Here is a 19,676-nt window from a genome sequence, read left to right as displayed (position 1 = left end):
AGAAGCATGTGTTAGAACTTAGTGTGGGATAGAATCTCACATTGAAGAAGAGCTACTTGCTTGGTTGTTTATAAACAAACACCCATGTGAGCAAGAGAATGAGTGTAATAGCCTAGAGTGGGCTTAATGGGCTTTCTATTGGATTTCTAATAGAAAATGATATATATTTCAATATATATTTATATAAAGCCATAGATGGGCTCTGGAAAATTAAATCTGATTATTGAATTAATAATTTTATTAATTTTTATTATTTTCGGATAAAACCAAAAGTAATAACTGTTACCAACAGTTACAACCTTTTGAACAGTTTTACTTGTTCGAATTTGACTTTATATAAAGACGACACTGTGTCGTTTTCCATCGGAAATTCATCTCTTCTTCTTCCTCCCCAAATCGATTTCTCTGAAACACAAAGTAAATTCGCCATGGACAAGTTCTGGTGCAAGAACTTGTACCAGATAGTTGTATCCTCAAGATAGACATCTGAAACTGCAACACAAGTGGGGACGAATTTCTGTCTTAGGTCACTGCAAAGTAGGTCTCTATCTGAATCAAGTTAGTGTTTTTCAATCTCGATTTCATTGTTGTTATTGTTATTATTGGTTTTGATTCAATTATACTGTTATATATATTTTGTTTGTAATCGTGATTTTGGTTGGTCTTAACAGGATGTCCGCAGAACCTCCATAATTTTTTTGTAATACTTTACTAACCATTGCATCTAAATCATATCAGTTCCTGCCAAAGCAGGAACAGATGGAAGAAAAATTAAAAGAATCGAGCGGAAATTATCAATGATATTACTATAAGGGGGGACCTTGTCAAGATTCAAAGAAGAAGCTGCTGCATATCCATTCTTTTGTGTCTGATAACATCTGGAATTGATGTGTAGCTGCATTCTCTAGCATTATACGTATCCACTGGATGTTGAGAACCTGCTACCCTTCAACTGAATGCTCTTCCTCGGTTCCTCCTTGGATGTTTTAGGATTGAATGTATGCAGAGTAGATTCAGAGGCTACAGCCTCCAATAGGTTCTATACAACCACAACTCATTTAAAATGTAAAGGTCGTCAGGATACATATCATGCACAATTGCACATTATTAAATCTAAAGAGGAATAGAAGAACTTGTTTGTACAATCATCACCAAAGTAGTTCATTACTCACCAGATAAAAGAAATCAAGCTGCAATAAATTTGAAAGTGTGGTGAAGACCAATCCACTGATAGGCCAAAAATCATAATAATAGTTGGAGGTTGTTAAAGGAAAAACACAATTAGTGTGCCTTCGTTAATGCAAATAAAGAAATAAGTTAATGACGTTTATGGTCAACGGATGTAACGGATCAATCACCATTATGTAGCTTTAATTGTCATTGTAATTACCATTTATTTCTATTGTAATCTTGACCCCCATGTGAAGGGGATTATCAATGAGATGAGGAGATCATTCCATTTTCCTTACAACACGTTATCAGCACGTTTGCTTTGGATTTGAATTTTAGCCAAAGAAAATAACACGAAAACCTAGATTGAAACCATAGCTTCTGCCGAAAAGAATTTTTGTAGAAGAAGACGAAGAAGGCAAAAAGCACCCAGATTTCTTATCAGGGCACCCACATTCTTCTTTGTTCTCACCGTCGGCACCCTTCCATCGCCGCTCCCCTCCATCGTCGCCTCGAATTCGACCCAAGAACATAAAGAAATATGTTTATCTCATTCTGGTATAATTGACAAGGTAATTTAAATTATTACATGAATCATATTTTCTATTCACTTAATTTACATGGAAATTATGATTAAATGGGACCTAATCATTTAATTTACTATTTAACTATTTACTACTCTATGTGGTGAATTAGTAAATTAGTATTCGTGATATGATTAAATGTGACCTAATCATATAATTCTAATTATTTTGTATGTAACGTATCACTTGCACTACGACGATTAATGCGAGAAATGTGATGCGTGAAAAGCAACCACAGTTACAGGCAGTTATTTGGTAAATTTACAAATCTGACGACGTTTGACTCAGATCTGCGGTTACAGACCTCGACCCGGCGACTTTTAAATCGGATTCTTCGACCCGACCCGACCCATGAAAAAAAAGGTTTTTACCTCTGGTTATTAAAAAAAATTAATTACCTCTTATGGTAGACATTTAAAGGTAATTATTTTATTACTTTTACCGCTGAGTGAATCATATTTACTATTCATTGTTACTGATCTCAATTTAATAACTACTGTGTAAATGGTAAATGTGCAATCCACTTTACTTTTTATATTTTATTTATTACCTTTATTGAATAAGGTAAATTAAAATCAAATGTAATTTCATTACATATGATTAAAGTGACTAATCATATAAGTGTTGTTGTTTTTTGCATGTGATTTATTTAAAACCATGTGACGAGCAACATGAAATCATGAGATCAATAATCGCTTAAATATGCAGTTTATTTGGCAAACTGACAAGTAAGATCTAAATTAGTATTGTCGGTTTTATTGCATTTCATTCATATAAATGAAATTATATATGTTATATGAGCAAAGTACTCTCTAAATATTATTCATGTTATATGCTATGCTTTTTATAAAAATTTAATTACTTAGCATGTCATTAAATCGTGATGCTATGATTTAAATTTTTAATCATTATATATTTATACATGGTCATTGTCAAGTATCATGAATACGATAATTGCCTAAGTTTTGTCAATTACTTAACCATGTTAAATGATATTCTCTATTTGTTGCATATGCTATGTTTATATAATTTTTATAAATATGTTATTTAGCATATGATATGAGCATTGTAATGATAACAAAATTTCATGATAATTTTACAATTCAAAAACAAAGAGAGGACAAACATATTCTTGTGATAAAGTATTTTCATGAAGCATCGAAAAATACGACCATTTCAATTCTTGGTCTTGCAATCCGATTTGTATTTATTGGAAATTAATTAAATTGTTTATCTTTACTGTGATAAAGCAACTTCATACAGCTCCAAAGTGGCGATAATGTATTTTGGTATGCTTAATTTTCGTGTAAGTCTATTTAGAATTTTAGACTGCGAAATTATTAAGTCTCGTACTCTATTTACAGTTGGTTGAACCAACACAACATATTTTTGACTCTAAAGAATTTGAGTACCGACCTACCCTACAAACCAACCAAGGCTCAACCATGATCAAATTATGCAAACATGTTTTCCTACACGTAACTTGGAAGCATATTTAAAATCTTGTATGATAAATAAATGTCTCTCAAGACAAAGAAATGTTTTTCGGAAAAAAAAAGAGAAAAAATTCTCAAAACAAACTCTAGATAATAATGAAGAAATAACCCTAAAGCAAAGGGCAAATATTATGAACGTGTAGGTTCATACAAACCGATCCATGACAATTGATAACAATGTACCGTTTAAAAAATGCATAGGGGATATGATATGAGCAATGTAATGCCCTCTTACAAAAAGAGTATAGAATAATGAGAGTATGACAATTTGAAAAAAAAATATTCAATATCAAACTACGAGGAGAAAGCTCTTTAATTTTAAGAGCGATACAAATCTATGTCAATTCAAATTGTTTTAGACTTCGATTACAGTTTATCACTGATATTTCAAGATATACTTATAATGGCTATTATATATGCCTAAAATTTTGGTATTGAAGTACCTTTGGATTGGATAAGACCTTGATGCAATCGTTGATATACAACCAAAGTTATGAATTTTTCTCAATGAATTGAGAATATTCGAATATTAATCGAGATATACACGGTTCGATTTTAGGTTTCGATTTTTAATATTTGACTTTGCGAAGTAACGCATAAAGTAAAGTAACTTCACAAAATATTAGTATGACATGAATAACTGAATGCAAAAAAATACATCATGCGATCCACACAGTAGTAGTACCGAAGAATAGTCGTACTATATCCGTAGATATAAATAATAATATTAATAATGATCGCTAATTATAAATTCTTCGGAATTTATAATGTACATACCTTATGGAATGGAAATATCGTTTTACGATACTATCAATTACTCTAAAGCATTTGAGTTAATATTCCATTTTTAACTATATATCTCATTGGCATCTTATGTAACAAGAGCTAACAAAAAAGAATCAGACCTTTAAATGTTTGGAGTATTTATGTCAACGACTATTCCATTTGAAAATAATAAGTGAGATTAAAATTTACTTCTTTTGCATTATCTCTAATGACTGCGGATGTAACCGAGTATTAGAGAAGTTCATATGTTCATTTAGCAAGTATATATGAAACTGCTTAATAAATCCAACAACGTCAAAAGAAATTGACCTTCAGGATTTTGGCATATTTGGGCTTTGACACGATTTACTAGGATACCCAGGTCGTGCTATATGTGTCTGTATATGAAAGGAGTTACACCAGGACACTCATATTTTTTTTTGGATAAAATAGAAATAAGAATTAAGGAAAAAAACTACTGTCAAAATCCTTAAATTTATTTTTATGGAGGAATTGAAGATGTAATTTCATCCCCAGATTCCGTCGCTCCCCTAAGAATCCTTAAATTTATTTTTATGAAGGAATTGAAGATGTAATTTCATCCCCAGATTTCGTCGCTCCCCTAAGACGGAACAGTGATATTTTTTTATGCATAGGTATATGCACTAACACCATATTATGCTTCTTCTATCCATTGTGATTAGGTATGTAAAGCTCATCATTCAAATCTTATCAATTTCTTAAAGAAATTTGGATTGAGATCATTCTATGCAAAAGACATGTATTCTCACTGTGTTCAAGGATTGAATCCAACGACAATTATGTAGATTAATCCAACCAACTTGCGAACACTTTAAAATAAATTATGGTTTTGGTTGATGTGTCGACACGCTGGTCACGTGTCATCACACCATTCACTACTAAAAGTAATGTTACTTATGCTAGTTACAAACCCACTTGGTCTCATGGAAAATGACTAAAGTACAAGTCTTGATATTGGTAAATGGTAATGCGCACCAATCTTTCCGTTTAGGGCAATGTAATTTTTGCATAAACAACTTATTACTCACTAGTTCTTGGCTATCACCTTAATCATTGTCAAAGGAATTACAATCGATAACATCGAAGGATCGAAATACTTGAGCTCGCCAGGATTGACACGGATCTAGAATCCTTGAGCTCAACTAGATTAACCTACGTGCCAAATTACGACGTCACATCGCATAATGGTGAAGCCAACTAATGTGAATAAATGTTCTTACTAGAGACGAGCATCCAGATAGTCCGCTATATTACAACTTTGACAAGCGATCTCTTTTTCCACTAGATATGTATCACTTTGATAAGACAGTCTTCCCGTCGTTAGGGGGAGATAAGAACAAAGAATGTTCAAGTGGAACGACATGAATTGTCGTGATTTGTCCCCACTGTGTCTCGTCTTGATCCCCACTATTGCACACCTGATGAGATCACAGATATTAGCTGCAAATAGGCTTGCAAAGTTCAAGGTCCTAAGAAGAGGACATGACGCCACCCAAAAGGAATTGAGCATTGTGTTGCCACCATAGACAGTGGCATGTTGGCACCATAAAGTGGCATAAATAGTGTCATAGGTCGTGGCTCTCCAAGGAAGAGGGAGAGACCACCTTATGTTCGATATATACTCGATTAAAGGAAGAAAGCGAGTTTGGCACAATTGGATCCATTGATCCATAATCTCAAATCCGCCTCATAAGAATTCCTGAATTTTGGTTATCACTCGGGGACGCCTCAGATGTTAGAACAAATCCTTGAATATATAGAGATCTCTACCAAATAAAAACCACATGAGGATGTAGGATATTTAGTCTTCATATCGAACCATACTTCGTTGAGAAATAACAACGTAGTAATTTTGGCCCAATGGAAAGAAACAATCCAGCATGACTAAAGTTCACTAACAAAGAGATAAGTATTTGGGCAGGTGAAGCCGACACCACAAGTGTAAACCCTGTCATATATCTTTGTTAGGATGTGTATGAGAATTAAAAGTATAAACTCACCTTATGGCGCAAGGTCTCTCACAAACGCACTGGAATCGACTACGAGGAAATATTTTTTTGTAATGGACCATAAAGAGATATTCTCGTAATGGAAGTTATTGGACTCCACTACCTTATCAGTTTGGTAGTTTCCAAAAAACTGACAAATGCAGCTTATGAATGGTGAAATCTCTATGTGGATCGAAATTAATAGATATACATGAAAGTCATAGAACAGACTTTATCCATCCAAGAAATGGTTCTAGATCACGTAGCGTTACAAAAGAAATTGAAACGTTCACGAAGTAAAATACTTGATTATGAATAGGGATCAGATGTGTTATGTCATTGCGTATTCAATATGGATTTGCAGAGTCTTTTGATGAACTAAAAAGATGTCACCATTACAAATCCTAAGTCGAGAATGAAAAAGATCATTGGGAAGACACAATCTCAAAATGGATTTTGATGACTGTAATATTGATGATTAAACCATAAATCGGCTTTTAAGCACTCTAAAGGTTAAAAGTGAGGCTTACATAGCTCCCATGATCAGTCAAAGTCTTTAAAGATAGAATTGTTTTCGTCTAATTGAAAGATGACGAATAAGTGTTGGGAAATGAAATTCCATATACAAGTGCAAGGACACATTATTGCACTTAACACAATATACTTGACTCGACCTCTCATTCGCTGTATAGCTTAGCGCCCACGCAACAACAATACCTAAAGGCTTAGGTTTATAGTCCCTATAAAGAAAAGAGAAAATGACATGATGAGAATGAATATTATCCACGTCGTTGCATTTTTGGCGTAAAGAAATACGTACCAAATAAAACACATAATTAAATATGCAAAAGTTGTCAAATCTCCCATGATTAATGTAAAGATCAGGGGGAGGTGCAAACATTAGGGGGAGTCTAGCACATATATGTTAATCTTAAATGTAATAGGTGCGTTGTGCTCTTTTCTCCTTCGACCAAGGTTTTATTTTCTCCCATTGGGTTTTGTTACTTAGCAAGGTTTTTAATGAGGCAACATCTTATGCACCATTATATTTTTAAAACTCGGCACAAGGGGGAGTGTTGAAGGAAAAACATAATTAGTGTGCCTTCGTTCATGCAAATAAAGGAATAAGTTCATGACGTTTATGGTCAACAGATGTAACAGATCAATCACCATTATGTAGCTTTAATTGTCATTGTAATTACCATTTATTTCTATTGTAATCTTGACCCCTATGTAAAGGGGATTATCATTGAGATGAGGATATCATTCCATTTTCCCTACAACAGAGGCATCTATTTTGTTTTTTTTATCAGAAACAATTCTATTAACTAAGAATGTAAGATTTAATCGGGCTCGTCAACGGGCCTTAGTACATTTAAATAAGTGACAGGCCGGGTCGGGCAGGGTATTTTCACAAATATGAAGATCCAAGTCCGCCCACCTAAAACGGGCATTGCGGGCTTTTACGGGACTGGCATTGCGGGCTTGTATTAGAAAAAAAAACATAATACTCTAATTTAAAGGTTTGAAACAATAAAAGAATTGTTATAAAACATTCTAAAAAAATGTCACAAATAAATTCTAGTTTCGAAATATTGTCAATCGACACCAATATATGTAATCGATATATATATTTAGGAACCCTGTAAAAATTTCATCCGTTTTGAATTTGGTTTGACCGTCTGTACCAATGGTCAACAAAAAAAAAAGGCGTTTTGATATAATAAAACCTCATTGACTGGGGTTTTGCCAAATGGGTTTCGTTGTTGCGACCACGCACGATAGGTAACAAAAATTAGGTGATTTTTCAAATATGTAAACAGTTGTCCGCATTCGCATCTTGGTAATGTTTCCCCCCTTAGGGTATATCAGTGTTGTTTTTAGTTTACATGAAATTCCGACAGTCAAACGAGATCGAAATTGAATGAAATTTTAAAATGATTACTAAATATATATACCGATAACATCGAATTGTATCGATCGATTTCGAAAAGTTTTTTTCATATAGTCGCTTTATAATGCGATAGTTTTATTCTAAACCTAATATAAAGGTTATGATACATTAGTGGACACTTAAACGATCGCCAACTCCAATTCGAAAATATGGTCGATTGACACCACCAGATGTGATCGGTATATATATTTAGGGACCCCATAAAAATTTCGTCCGTTTTGGACATAGTTTGACCGTTCGTACCAACGGTCAACTAAAAAATAGGCGTTTTGACATATTGAAACCTCATTGACTAGGGCTTTGCCAAATGATTTTCTTCAATGCGATCACGCACTATAAGTTACAAAAATTAGGTGATTTCAGATATGCAAATGACTTTCGGCGTTCGCATATTTGTAATAAGTCATCGCTTAGGGCATATTAGTGGTGTTTTCAATTTACCGAAATTTCCGACGGTTAAATAAGGTCTGAATTGGATGCAATTTTTACAGGAGCACTAAATATATGTACTGATTATATCGGTTGGGGTCGATCAATTCCGAGAAGTTTCCTTCATATAGTCGCTTCATAATGTGATAGTTTTATTATAAACCTAATATAAATGTTATGATACATTAGTAGACACTTCGGCAATTGATAATTCCAGTTCGAAATATGATCGATCGAGACTAGCAGATGTGATCAGTATATATACTTAGGGAACCCGTAAAAATTTCGTCCGTTTTAAACATTGTTTGACCGTCCATACCTACAATCAACAAAAAAAAGGCGTTTTGACATATTAAAATCTTCATTGACCGGGACTTTGCCAAATGGGTTTCCTTGGTGCGACTGCACACAATCGGTGACAAACATTAGGTGTTTCAGATATGCAAACGGCTTCGCTGTTCGCATTATGATATGGGTCTTCCTTCATGACATATTAGTGTTGTTTTCTGTTTACCGGAAATTTCGACGGTCAGACGAGGTCCGAATTGGATGAAATTTTTACAGGGTCATTAAATATATATAACAATCATATCGGCTGGTGTCGATTGATCCCGAGAATTTTCCTTCATATAGTTACTTTATAATGCAATAGTTTTATTCTAAACCTAATAAAATATGTATGTAATATTTTATTATTTAACAGGCTTTTACGGGCCGGGCCTTGCGGGATTTTGGCGGGCCGGGTCGGGTTTCACATCTCTAATCTAAGCCCAGCCCGCTACCCACGGAAGCGGGTTTGGTGGGCTTCCTCGTGGGTCGGGCCGGGTAAAAACCCATCGGGCTTGCGGGCCTTTGCAGACTTTTCGGATCCGTGGGTTAAATAATGAGGCTTTTGAACAAGCTTAAAAAAAAAAAAACAAAGACTGAACAATACATAGATTAATGGTAATTAATAGTCTGTTTAAGAGAACCACCAATACAGAGAAAAATCTATAGGGGAGCCTCTCAAAAATTTCCACATAACAAAGTCCACAAAGATGTCAAAAATAAAAACTCCACTCATTTATGTTAAAATATTATATGCTACCTTTCCATCAGACATAAGATCGGTATTTCAGTAACCACCAAAAATGCACATAGTGACAATACCAAGGATTGATGATAACATTACGAGTACGTATACTAACCACTAAACGGAATATTTCATGAGGGAGAGTTCCTTTCTCCCACAAATTGTGTGTTTACTAACGATGCAGGGGATGAAAGCAGTGTGGGCCCCACAGGGTATTCATTCCTCCCTAACCCTCAATTAAATTTTTATCCCAAACTGTCCTTATATTTTTTTTGATAATCCTAAAATGCCCATGGATATATAACTTGTTTAGATGACACTCATGACAGTAAAATGTATGGATATTTTGGTAATTTAGTTTATTTTGGTTCTCATTCCTACATGTTGGTAAATACATCAATGAGAATCAATCTCATTAACAACTCATCATCTCTTCCATTCCTCCTCTCTCTCATTCCTCTCTCTCTCTCTCTCTCTCTCTCTCTCTCTCTCTCTCTCTCTCTCTCTCTCTCTCTCTCTCTCTCACATTACGGTTTAGTAAACGAGCACTACAAGAAATAACTCTACGTGAACCTCTCAAAATCTAGGAGAGTAGGAGGTAAAAGGGAAAGTCCTAAACATATAGGAAAATTATTCAATGCACCAAAGTGCAAGTGGACCATAATAATCTATTGGAGATGCTCTTAACGAAGTATACAAATAGCCGTAAAAGATTCTCCGGTAAAAATTTGTCAATGAGTAACAAGCTTTTACAAAAGCGAACGGTATATCGCTATATCTTCTAGACCAAAAATAAATGCTATATACGTTACAACATTCGTACCAATTTAGCATGTATATTCCTCATAATGGTATAACAATTGTCAGTTTGTCACACAAACCCGTTAAAACCTTGCTAAAGTAAAACCAGAAATATTCCCACAATAATTAAGCACTGAAATGGAATGAATTTTGATCTAAAATTTCCGATCACCTATAATTTAGATTCGCATATTTAAAAAGTCAAACTTAAATCTTGAACTATTCCCCCAGTCTTTACGTATATGGCAAAATTTTAAATTGTTACCATACATAAATCGTAAACATAATCTTTTAATTCGTGTGCAATATTATATTTGTTCATGAATTCTATTAATAACCTTCAGTTTTTGTAACCTTTACTTATATATGTGCTTCACAATTTTACAGTATAAAAAGGCATGTAGATTCGACTTTCTCCACACACAAAAATTTTTGTATCATATTTCATAGCGTATTTCTTGAGTATAGACATGACTAATTCACGAGCAGTATCATTGGTGTTCTTTGTGCTCCTCATCTTGTGCACCGGTTCGTTTGTATAGAATTTCTTATTTTCATATGTGCCACATACGTAGCTTTTCTTTAAATTCGATTATTAATTTGTTTCTTAAGTGTTATACACAGACATATCGAGCAATCAAAAGTTTTTAACATAGTTATCGCAAAACTTTGCGGTGGCTTGATGTTTGGGAGTGTACAATGTCCATGAAATTAGATTTTTTATCTTTCCAATATAAAGAAAAATAAATAAATAGATTCTATATATAGGAAAGTATAATAGTAGTTTTTTGTACACGGCTATGTTTTTTTTTTTTTTGTATTTCACTTCTTTGGTTAAATATTAATACTTGGTTCATATTTTGTGATCCAGATTTGAAGGTGTCAACAGCTGATTCAAAATGTTGCAGAAATTTTCCTGATCTTGGTAAATGTGTACCGGGTTCAGATGACAAACCAGGCGGCAAATGTTACAAGTTTTGTGTTGATGATGGTACTTGTAAAGGGTCTCTTTGCAAGCTAATGGGCAATCATCACGAGTGTCATTGTATGTGTTGATTGACATTTTGGCAGTCATATTTTACCGGTTTCATTTTTTTTCGTTAAATTTTTATCTATTGTAACCAAATATCTATCTATCTGCAATTCTACTTCGAATATCAATAACATGTCAATAAATGACAACAAATTTTCTCTATTGATTCAAAGAACTGTTTCCTGCTTATATTCCAATGGGATTGAATACATAAGTTACTCTACAAGCCTTCCATCAAAATTAGATTTCCTTGTACAGATTTCTGATTTATCTGCCTGAAAGTTTGAATACAGAAATGCTTTTTTGCCCGAAACGGATCCTACTTTTATTTAGGAAAATTAGGCAGCGTGTGCCGTGTGGAATGCCCGAGAGCGGTGAATTAGTACCATCCACTTAAGGCATAATCCTCTCTTATATCGAATAGACATATGTTAATATGATTAATATCTCATTATTAAAAAGTAGGCAGAATTGGTTTCGTTCTCATATTTATGTGCTACATGTTTACGAATCGTTTTTTTCATTCATGGCCAAGTTGACACTCATATGTATTGGATTTACAAAAACACAAGACATACCTATCCGTCCCAACAGTGCTGTTTGGTATATGGCTACATAATCAAAAACAATTCCCATACTGGCTCATATTATAACACCGATACGTCTGTCAGATTCCCAACTCTCAACAATATCTCTCTTCCTGATTAGGCTTCGAGCACTGTAGTATAACTTGGCACCGAGGGGGAGAAACACCCTTGACCTCGAGCACAATCAGAAACATTACATTGATCCTCAAAGAGAACATAATGTCTCATCTAACCATAATGAAAAACAGTCTTTAGCAAGGTGAGCAAGTCTATTGGCTACACCATTTGCTTCTCGGGAGCGCATTGTAACTTGAAAGAAGGAAAAGCAGTGACATACTGTTGGGAAATAAGATGCCTATGCAGCAAACACAAACACAGAAACTATAAACCAGCAAAATCAGAACAGCTAGGAGAAATGTAAAGCAACAAAGAGCACCAGAAATTTTATGTGGAAACCCTTCAATGTGAAGATAAAACCACAGGACGATCTCCCAAAAACTTCCACTATAAAATGGGATTACAATCTCCAACCTGTTTTAAAGTCCAACTCAGTTTATAATTCCTATTAATTAGATGTCTAGCATGAGGAGGGAACTCCAACACATACTGCCAGTAGTCCTCAAGAATCCTGCCTTAATTGTCTGGGATACAACTATTGCTATATCACAAACTTGGACGGCAAAAGGAAATGTTACAAGGAAAGAAAAAGAAAAAAAAGACAGATTAACACAATCATGTTATCTTAATTCCTAAGAGAGTTGTTAGTTGTGATTTCTTGTTTCTTAGCTCTTGAGAACTCTTAGTAGGGGTCAGCAGATTCAGTCTTGAAACCGGAGATTGAAATTCTGAGACTCCGTGTATGGTGTGAAACTAGTCATTTTGCATCTATATTCTGCAGATGTGAATGAATCCTTCTGGAGTAAAAGTAAAGATGATAACATAGTGAACATAAATACAAACCTCTTCTTCTGGTATTTTGACTAGCCCTCATCTTGTTCAACCCATCTGCAAACGACTACCTGGTACGTGAGAATGCTCACATGCCTTGTTATCGTGGTTGGAAAATTTCAACATAAAAATTAAAAAAATGGAAACTGTCACTAACCTCAGTTGGCAAGTAATGAGTGAGAAATCCTTTCCTTCCCATCTCTTGATGAAACAACAACAAACCAAACATACGAGTAATTTGTACAGTTGGCAATAACATTTTGTACAGTGCAAATAATCCCAAATATGATAATTTGTACATTTGCCTACCCAGGACAAACCGGAGTTTGCCAGCTCCGACGATTTGCGAGTCACCTACCACTTTCGATACCGATATAAGTAGGCCCTCGCTGGCCAAGACCTCACCGGAAAGTCACATCTCCTGTATCAAGAAGTTGCTACCTTAGCATAGCAAGTTTTCTAATAGTCAAGAACCTTCAACAACCTTTTCACCTTGTCATGGCTCTCCTAGACTGACATTCATATTTCATCACTAGACTTTTCCACTCAATCATACAACATAAGAGGGAAGAAAAACAGCCAACCATCCTCTAACAACCATCAAAGAGTTCGGTAAAAACTCCGCAGCAACATAATACATTACGTAAGTAAACTAAGAAAAGAAACTCAGAGCTTTAATGAGATTCACTAAGCAATGCTTTTAGCATGATAAAAAGAGCAGCTTCATAGACTGGCATTCCATCCACTGCATGTCAGCACATCTCACCCCACAATTCCAAATTAAGGATTCAATATCCAACATTAAAAAGGGACCATGGACTTGCTCACAGAAATACTCTTTCAAAAGCTCCACCTAGGAACCCATCAAGGCATCAGTTCTCTTCACCATTTTCTCCTCCAAATTCAGCGTTGAGTTTATCGAAGTGAACACTCCCATCTAGAACTGATACAGCGGAGGTCTGTCCAGCAATGAACCTGTTGCTACTTCTTCATGCTCAGATAATCAGACCAAAGAAGCAGCATGACAACTTAGTGATTGCAATGAAGCACCATAATCCGATGTATTAGTGACATGTATCATGTGCCATGCATAGATCAGAGCACATGACCAACACATCTAGGAAGTTTCGATTTCGATTGAAACCCCCATCCACTAAACATCTCACCCAAAATTTCAACAGAGATTGGTCAGAGCCATATTGAGACAAGGAAAAAAGGTTCAAGCAAGAACTTAGAAACACTGAGGAGAAGGGTTGGTTCAAGAAACACTGAAAGAGAAGATATTGTGAAGTAATCATAATGAATAAAATTTAGTAATATTCATCTGGTGTTGTACAGATAAATCCTTAGAGAAATTAAAGAAATAACCTCGAACAACATAGCCTTACTATCTCATGATAGCTTACACTGTTGGAATGAGTTCAAGAAATGCTTAATTCTTAATCCTTCATCACTATTATTTCACAAGTTTCAGACCAGAACTAATGGGAATGTTAGGCAAAAGAAAAGGAAAGTTATTATGACAAGAGCTATTCATCAGATCAAGTGTTCTGTAAATGATCCATTACCCAGAAGTTTTAGATATTACACAACAGGTAGTGTAATATACGTTATTCTAATTATGTTTGTCTTATATGACTTTAGATGAGATAACACAATCATAATGGGGTAGAGTGAAAGCAAATTGATTGAGAAAGAAATAATTATTAATTTATTATACACATCTTTCTAAGAAGTTGCCTACTACTGAGGGAGAGAAGAAAATCACTGCACCAAACAAGATGAAGGTTTCACAACAAAAACTCTTAATGCCCTAATCTTCTCTTGATTTCAGTACATTTAATAAAAATAAAAGTGCACTCAGAATGCATCAATTCAAAGCAAATAATTTGTACTACTTTCAAAAGCATCGTACGTCATCCCAAAACAATGGAAATGAAAAGGATATCAATAAAGTATTAACGTCAATAAATCTACCATCTGATAGTAATTGAATTGTAATCGGGTTTTCCAACTAAATAATACATATTTAATCAGAAGGTAAGCAATTGATGTCAAATACACCCACCCAGCTCAGTTAGCCAGAGAATCATCTGCCAAAATCATCAGTGCTGCTTCACAAAGTAATTTGTCAAATACAATTATTCTGGAAAAAAAAAGCCAACAATTCTAACTGCCGTATGGTTATGACCCACAAAAGGGTATATAGAATAATATCATACATAATAGGTTGTCAAATATTAAGATATACTGATAAAAAAGAATGTATTTCAAAGAGAACCTAGCAACTAACAAATTGTCAGAAAATACTGGCATTTGATTTAATGTCACAATAACAGCTATATGTGTGAGAATACAGAATAGCAGCTAGTCACAATTTCAGAGTAAGGTAACAAGTTTAGGCAGCTACTAGATTACACTCATAACGCTAAGTGAAATTTTGCCAACTTGCAGTCTTTGGTTTTGTACAATAACACCAAGGTTCTAAAAAACGCTAGGCGTTAATCGGGCGGACAGCTAAAAACCAGCGCCCAGAGGATTAATCGGGGATTAATCGGCCCAAATCAAGGCGGCCAAGGATCTCCGAGCGCCTAGGCGCCGCCTAGGCGGTCCTAGGCGGGGATTTTTAGAACATTGAATAACACTAATGTTTTCACTTCATCAAAAACCTGTCTACAATGCAGCAAGAACTGCATCAGTGAAAGGGGCAAAAGAAATGTAAGTAGACCCCAAAAATTGAGTTGACTTAACCATTCAGACTTGCTGCAGACTCATCCACCAAAGAACTTAATAGCTGCTGACCCTTACAGAATAATAAAGCCTATTTTGTAACCAAAGTACCGAACCAAGCCTAAGAATCAGGATTTGGATTGCTTAGATGGAGGTGCTGTTTTTTTTTTTCATTAAACTTTGCAAGTTTGCATAAAACATTGTCTTGCAAAACTAAATTAAAGCTTTGGGAGCTTGCCTTGTTTCCATGACTGAGCTTGCTAATGCTTGGTACATCTCAATGGCATATAAACAAACACATAAACATGTGCAATTCATTCTGTAAATGGACCACCCTGAGGCTTAAAATAGAATTAACTGAATTAAGTTATCAAGCACAGGCTCTAGATTACTAAGCAAATTAGTATCACATCAGACTCACATGCAAATTTAATAACTAACATCAATCCCTAAACATTTACTTTGTAAGTTCTGATGACCTGACTATAATACAACTAAAAAGCTTTCTCATTAATCATTATAACCAGAATTTGATTCATTTTAAATTCTTTGATTCTGAAATGATACCCCTTTTATATCTAACATTTCACTAGACTCTTGCTTTGGAAAGGCTTCTTCTGTTCCATTAAAATGGACCTAATTATGACTACAAGCCTTCTCACAATAACAAGAAACTAAAATCCTAAAAGCTCTAACAAGCCATCAACATCAGAGAAGCTCCTTGCATTGTTTTAATTAGATGCATGATAAGAACAAAGCTTAAATAACAAAAACATTATTCGGAAGAAAAACCCTGTCCGTTTTCCAACAGAAAAATGTTCTGTGTTTACTTTAACTACAGGTAGATAGTTGACCAGTCTAACAAGACTTGCTTCCAAAATCTAACCAAAGCATGTTTGGCGCTAAAGAAGAAAGCCATTAAAACCCAAACTGTAGAAGTGATTTAGACACCAAAATTTATCCTTTCCTCACCACTGACATACTAAGGGTGGCGGATGCAGCTCATAGTGCAGTCAATGAAACAAAATGATTCTACCATTACTGATATTCCTTCTACTATTACTATTATCTTGAAAGCTATCCCAATGCTTCTGGTTAGAATATGTACAACATAGTATCATGGATGTTGATTAATGCATGAAAGGGTTGAACATACTGAAAAGAAAACAAAAAGAAAACACGCAGAATCTTTTGCACTTTTTCTCTTTTGTAAATGCATCCATGAACAATCCAATTTAACGTAGATTGATTATCTTAGATCACAAATCAACGTTCCTTAGAGATTACTGTTTGCATTTGCAACACCTATGGAAGCCATTTTCTACTCATTTAATCAAATCTTTTATACCATGACATCAGAGGGGAAAATATTTGTTATATGCAGATGCAGTTGGTACAAATATATCTCTCTCATATCATGTTATACAAAGACTAGGCTAAATGACAATAACATGGCTTACATATGCAGGTGGTACCGAGGGCAGAGAATAAGCAACCCTACGACCCTTGTGTTGCTTATTTCATCGATAAAAAAAACTACAAGAGTAAAATTAGCAGAATGAATAAAATTTGGCAACTGCATCAGACAAACAGTTCGCTAGTGGAATTTTTATATAAACAGATATCATGTTGCAAAAAGGGTCTGGCCAACTGCTTACGGAGAATTCCATATTTCAAAAAGTTTCCATAGTTAAGGCACTATGTGGCAGCTGATGGCAAGAGTATTAAGTGAGTGAACATAGTGCACTCATGAGACTATAGCTACTCAGCAGGAACCGATGATCTGTATCAAAGTAACCAGAATTTTCAGTTTTTCATATTTTATTTTATTTTTTACTTTGAAAAAGAACCTAGGGACTCTTCTTTGGAGTTACAATGACCTTACGTTTTATACTCTGGAGTCTTTGATACCAATATCGGACTTCCACAAATTTTCCCATAAATAAAACATTGAAGAGTATTAGCTACGAGTCCTAGCCACCCATAAAGAAAGACTGAAAAGTGAAAACAGAGCCAAATAGAGATTCAACAGCAAAGAGTGAAAGAGAAAGCAAGGATTCCTTTCCTATTCGGGTAAATTGTATTCTGAATTGTTTCACATCAAATTACATCAACATTCAATGTGAACTGTCTTCTGAGTATGCAGTGTAGGATACAAGTGGTTGCAAGTATATTCAATATTCAATGAAATGTAAGCGAGATACACATGAATTTCAACAACAGTTCCTATATCACAGAAATTCTATTCTAACACAATCCCCATGCCAGCAACCAAAAGACGCAAAACTTTTCTACTCAATGACACAAGATAAAAGAGAAGAAGCAAAAAGCCAACCAACCTCTCACAATAATCGAAGAGTTCCATACAATTTTTTCCACCTCCAATCGCGCAGCAGCAGGACACAATGCATGAGTAAGGACAACTCATAAACACAGCAAGACAACTCAAAGCTTCTGATGTGATTCGATAAGCAATGCATTGAGCATGATATGAAGCGCGGCCTCATAAACCGGCCTATCATAGTGCATACCATCCGCCGTACACCTCACCCCACAGTTCCAGCTCAACGACTCAACATCCAGCAGTAAAAACGGCCCATTGCGCACAAGACTACTCTCTCGAAGCTGCTCCTCATACGCGGCCCTCAACGCGTCAGTCATCCTCTCCCTCTTCTCCTCCGAATTCAGCATCGAATTTATCAACGTAGGCATCCCGATCCAGAACAGATGCGGCGGCGGCCTCGCCAGCACCGATCCTGTCGCTGCTTCATCGTGCTCGAACGACGAGACCAGAGAAGCAGCACGGCCCCTCAATACACGCAATGAAGCTCCATAATCGGATGCGTTAGTGAAATGCAGCATGTGCCAGAGGCCAGAGGCCACAATCAACACATCAGGATAGTTTCGATTTCGATTAAAACCTTCAAGCAGTCTAGTCAAATTGAGAGCATAAGGAGCCCAGAAGAAGTCTAACCTCATCCCAATCTCATCCGCCACAATCTGATAATCGCTGTGCCGCTTGAACAAGTCGCTCCGAATCTTCTCCATCCTCTCCGGCTCCAAAACCAGGTCCAGCAGCGCCACCGCCACCAGCCTCGCCTGGGAGTCGCCGGCGACGACGATCCAGGATCCGTTGAGCAAATCGGCGGCGTCGGACCGGCCGAGCTTCTGGAATCCGCAGGCGGAGACGGCGGCGGCGGAGGCGTCCCAGGCCCAGGACTTGTGGTAATAGAGGGACGTAGTGTTGTCGTCGACGTCGGGAGTGACGTCCCAGACGACGTCGTGGAGGTGGGAGAGGCAGGAGTCGCGGCGGCTTTGGAAGACGACGACGGAGGAGACGGTGTTGACGAAGTCGGTGACGGAAGGGAAGTAAGGGGTGAGGTGGACGCCGATGGCGAGAGTGATGAAGAGGGCGCCGCTGAAGAAGAGCATCTTGTTGCGGCTGAGATGATAACCTGCCATGCCCATCGGAACTAGAACCACCACGCAAGCCGCCACCGCTCCCAATCCAACAGCTCCGATCATCTCATTTTTTCGTTGCTTTTGGTTTTTGTGTCTGTTAAATATCCGGTGACTCAAATTTGACAAGTAAACAAATGAGGAAAGGGACGCCACACCCCTTCCAAAACATATATATATATATATATATTGAGTTTTCATACTTAAAAATTAAAAATATTATTTTTCATTCGTGGTTCTATATATTTTCACTGTCAAGGAATTGTTCTCGTACTGATTTTGGAGGTTAGTTTATGGTCTTTGGCATAGATATTGCTAGAACTTTAGGTTTCTAAAATTGTAGTATTTTTGCATATTTCGATTTTAATGTGGTTCATGAGGGTGTAATGTATTTGTATTGTTTCCTACTCATGATCAATAAAAACTTTACGTCTTTTATTAAAAAAAATCTTTTTTATCGTTCGTTTTGAATAAAGTACTAGTTACTCATTATGTTTTACCCTCTTTAAAAATTTAATTATGGTGCTTTCAATTTATAAAGCACATTAGCTTGAGGAGTGCTCAATCTCACACAAATTTAGGGTTAACTAAGTTAACTCAAATTATAGATTATCGTTA

At 35.8% G+C, this 19,676-nt stretch overlaps 1 protein-coding gene across 1 annotated transcript; it reads right to left on the bottom strand.

Annotated features, from left to right (window-relative positions):
* Positions 1 to 17,640: 17,640 nt before the first annotated feature.
* Positions 17,641 to 19,187, bottom strand: LOC126786719 (protein ALTERED XYLOGLUCAN 9). Its single transcript, XM_050512637.1, has one exon. It carries the CDS (start codon positions 19,122 to 19,124, stop codon positions 18,045 to 18,047), a length of 1,080 nt encoding a protein of 359 aa, XP_050368594.1. The 5' UTR covers positions 19,125 to 19,187; the 3' UTR covers positions 17,641 to 18,044.
* Positions 19,188 to 19,676: the final 489 nt, after the last annotated feature.

This window comes from Argentina anserina, chromosome 1 (genome assembly GCF_933775445.1).
Source record: "Argentina anserina chromosome 1, drPotAnse1.1, whole genome shotgun sequence".
Lineage (NCBI taxonomy): Eukaryota > Viridiplantae > Streptophyta > Magnoliopsida > Rosales > Rosaceae > Argentina > Argentina anserina.
The sequence above is the reverse complement of the archived record's forward strand: the minus strand, read 5'-3'. Positions and strand labels throughout refer to the sequence as shown.

Excerpts from the sequence above, each read along its gene's own strand:
- LOC126786719 (XM_050512637.1), bottom strand. The coding sequence starts at position 19,124 with ATGATCGGAGCTGTTGGATTGGGAGCGGTGGCGGCTTGCGTGGTGGTT.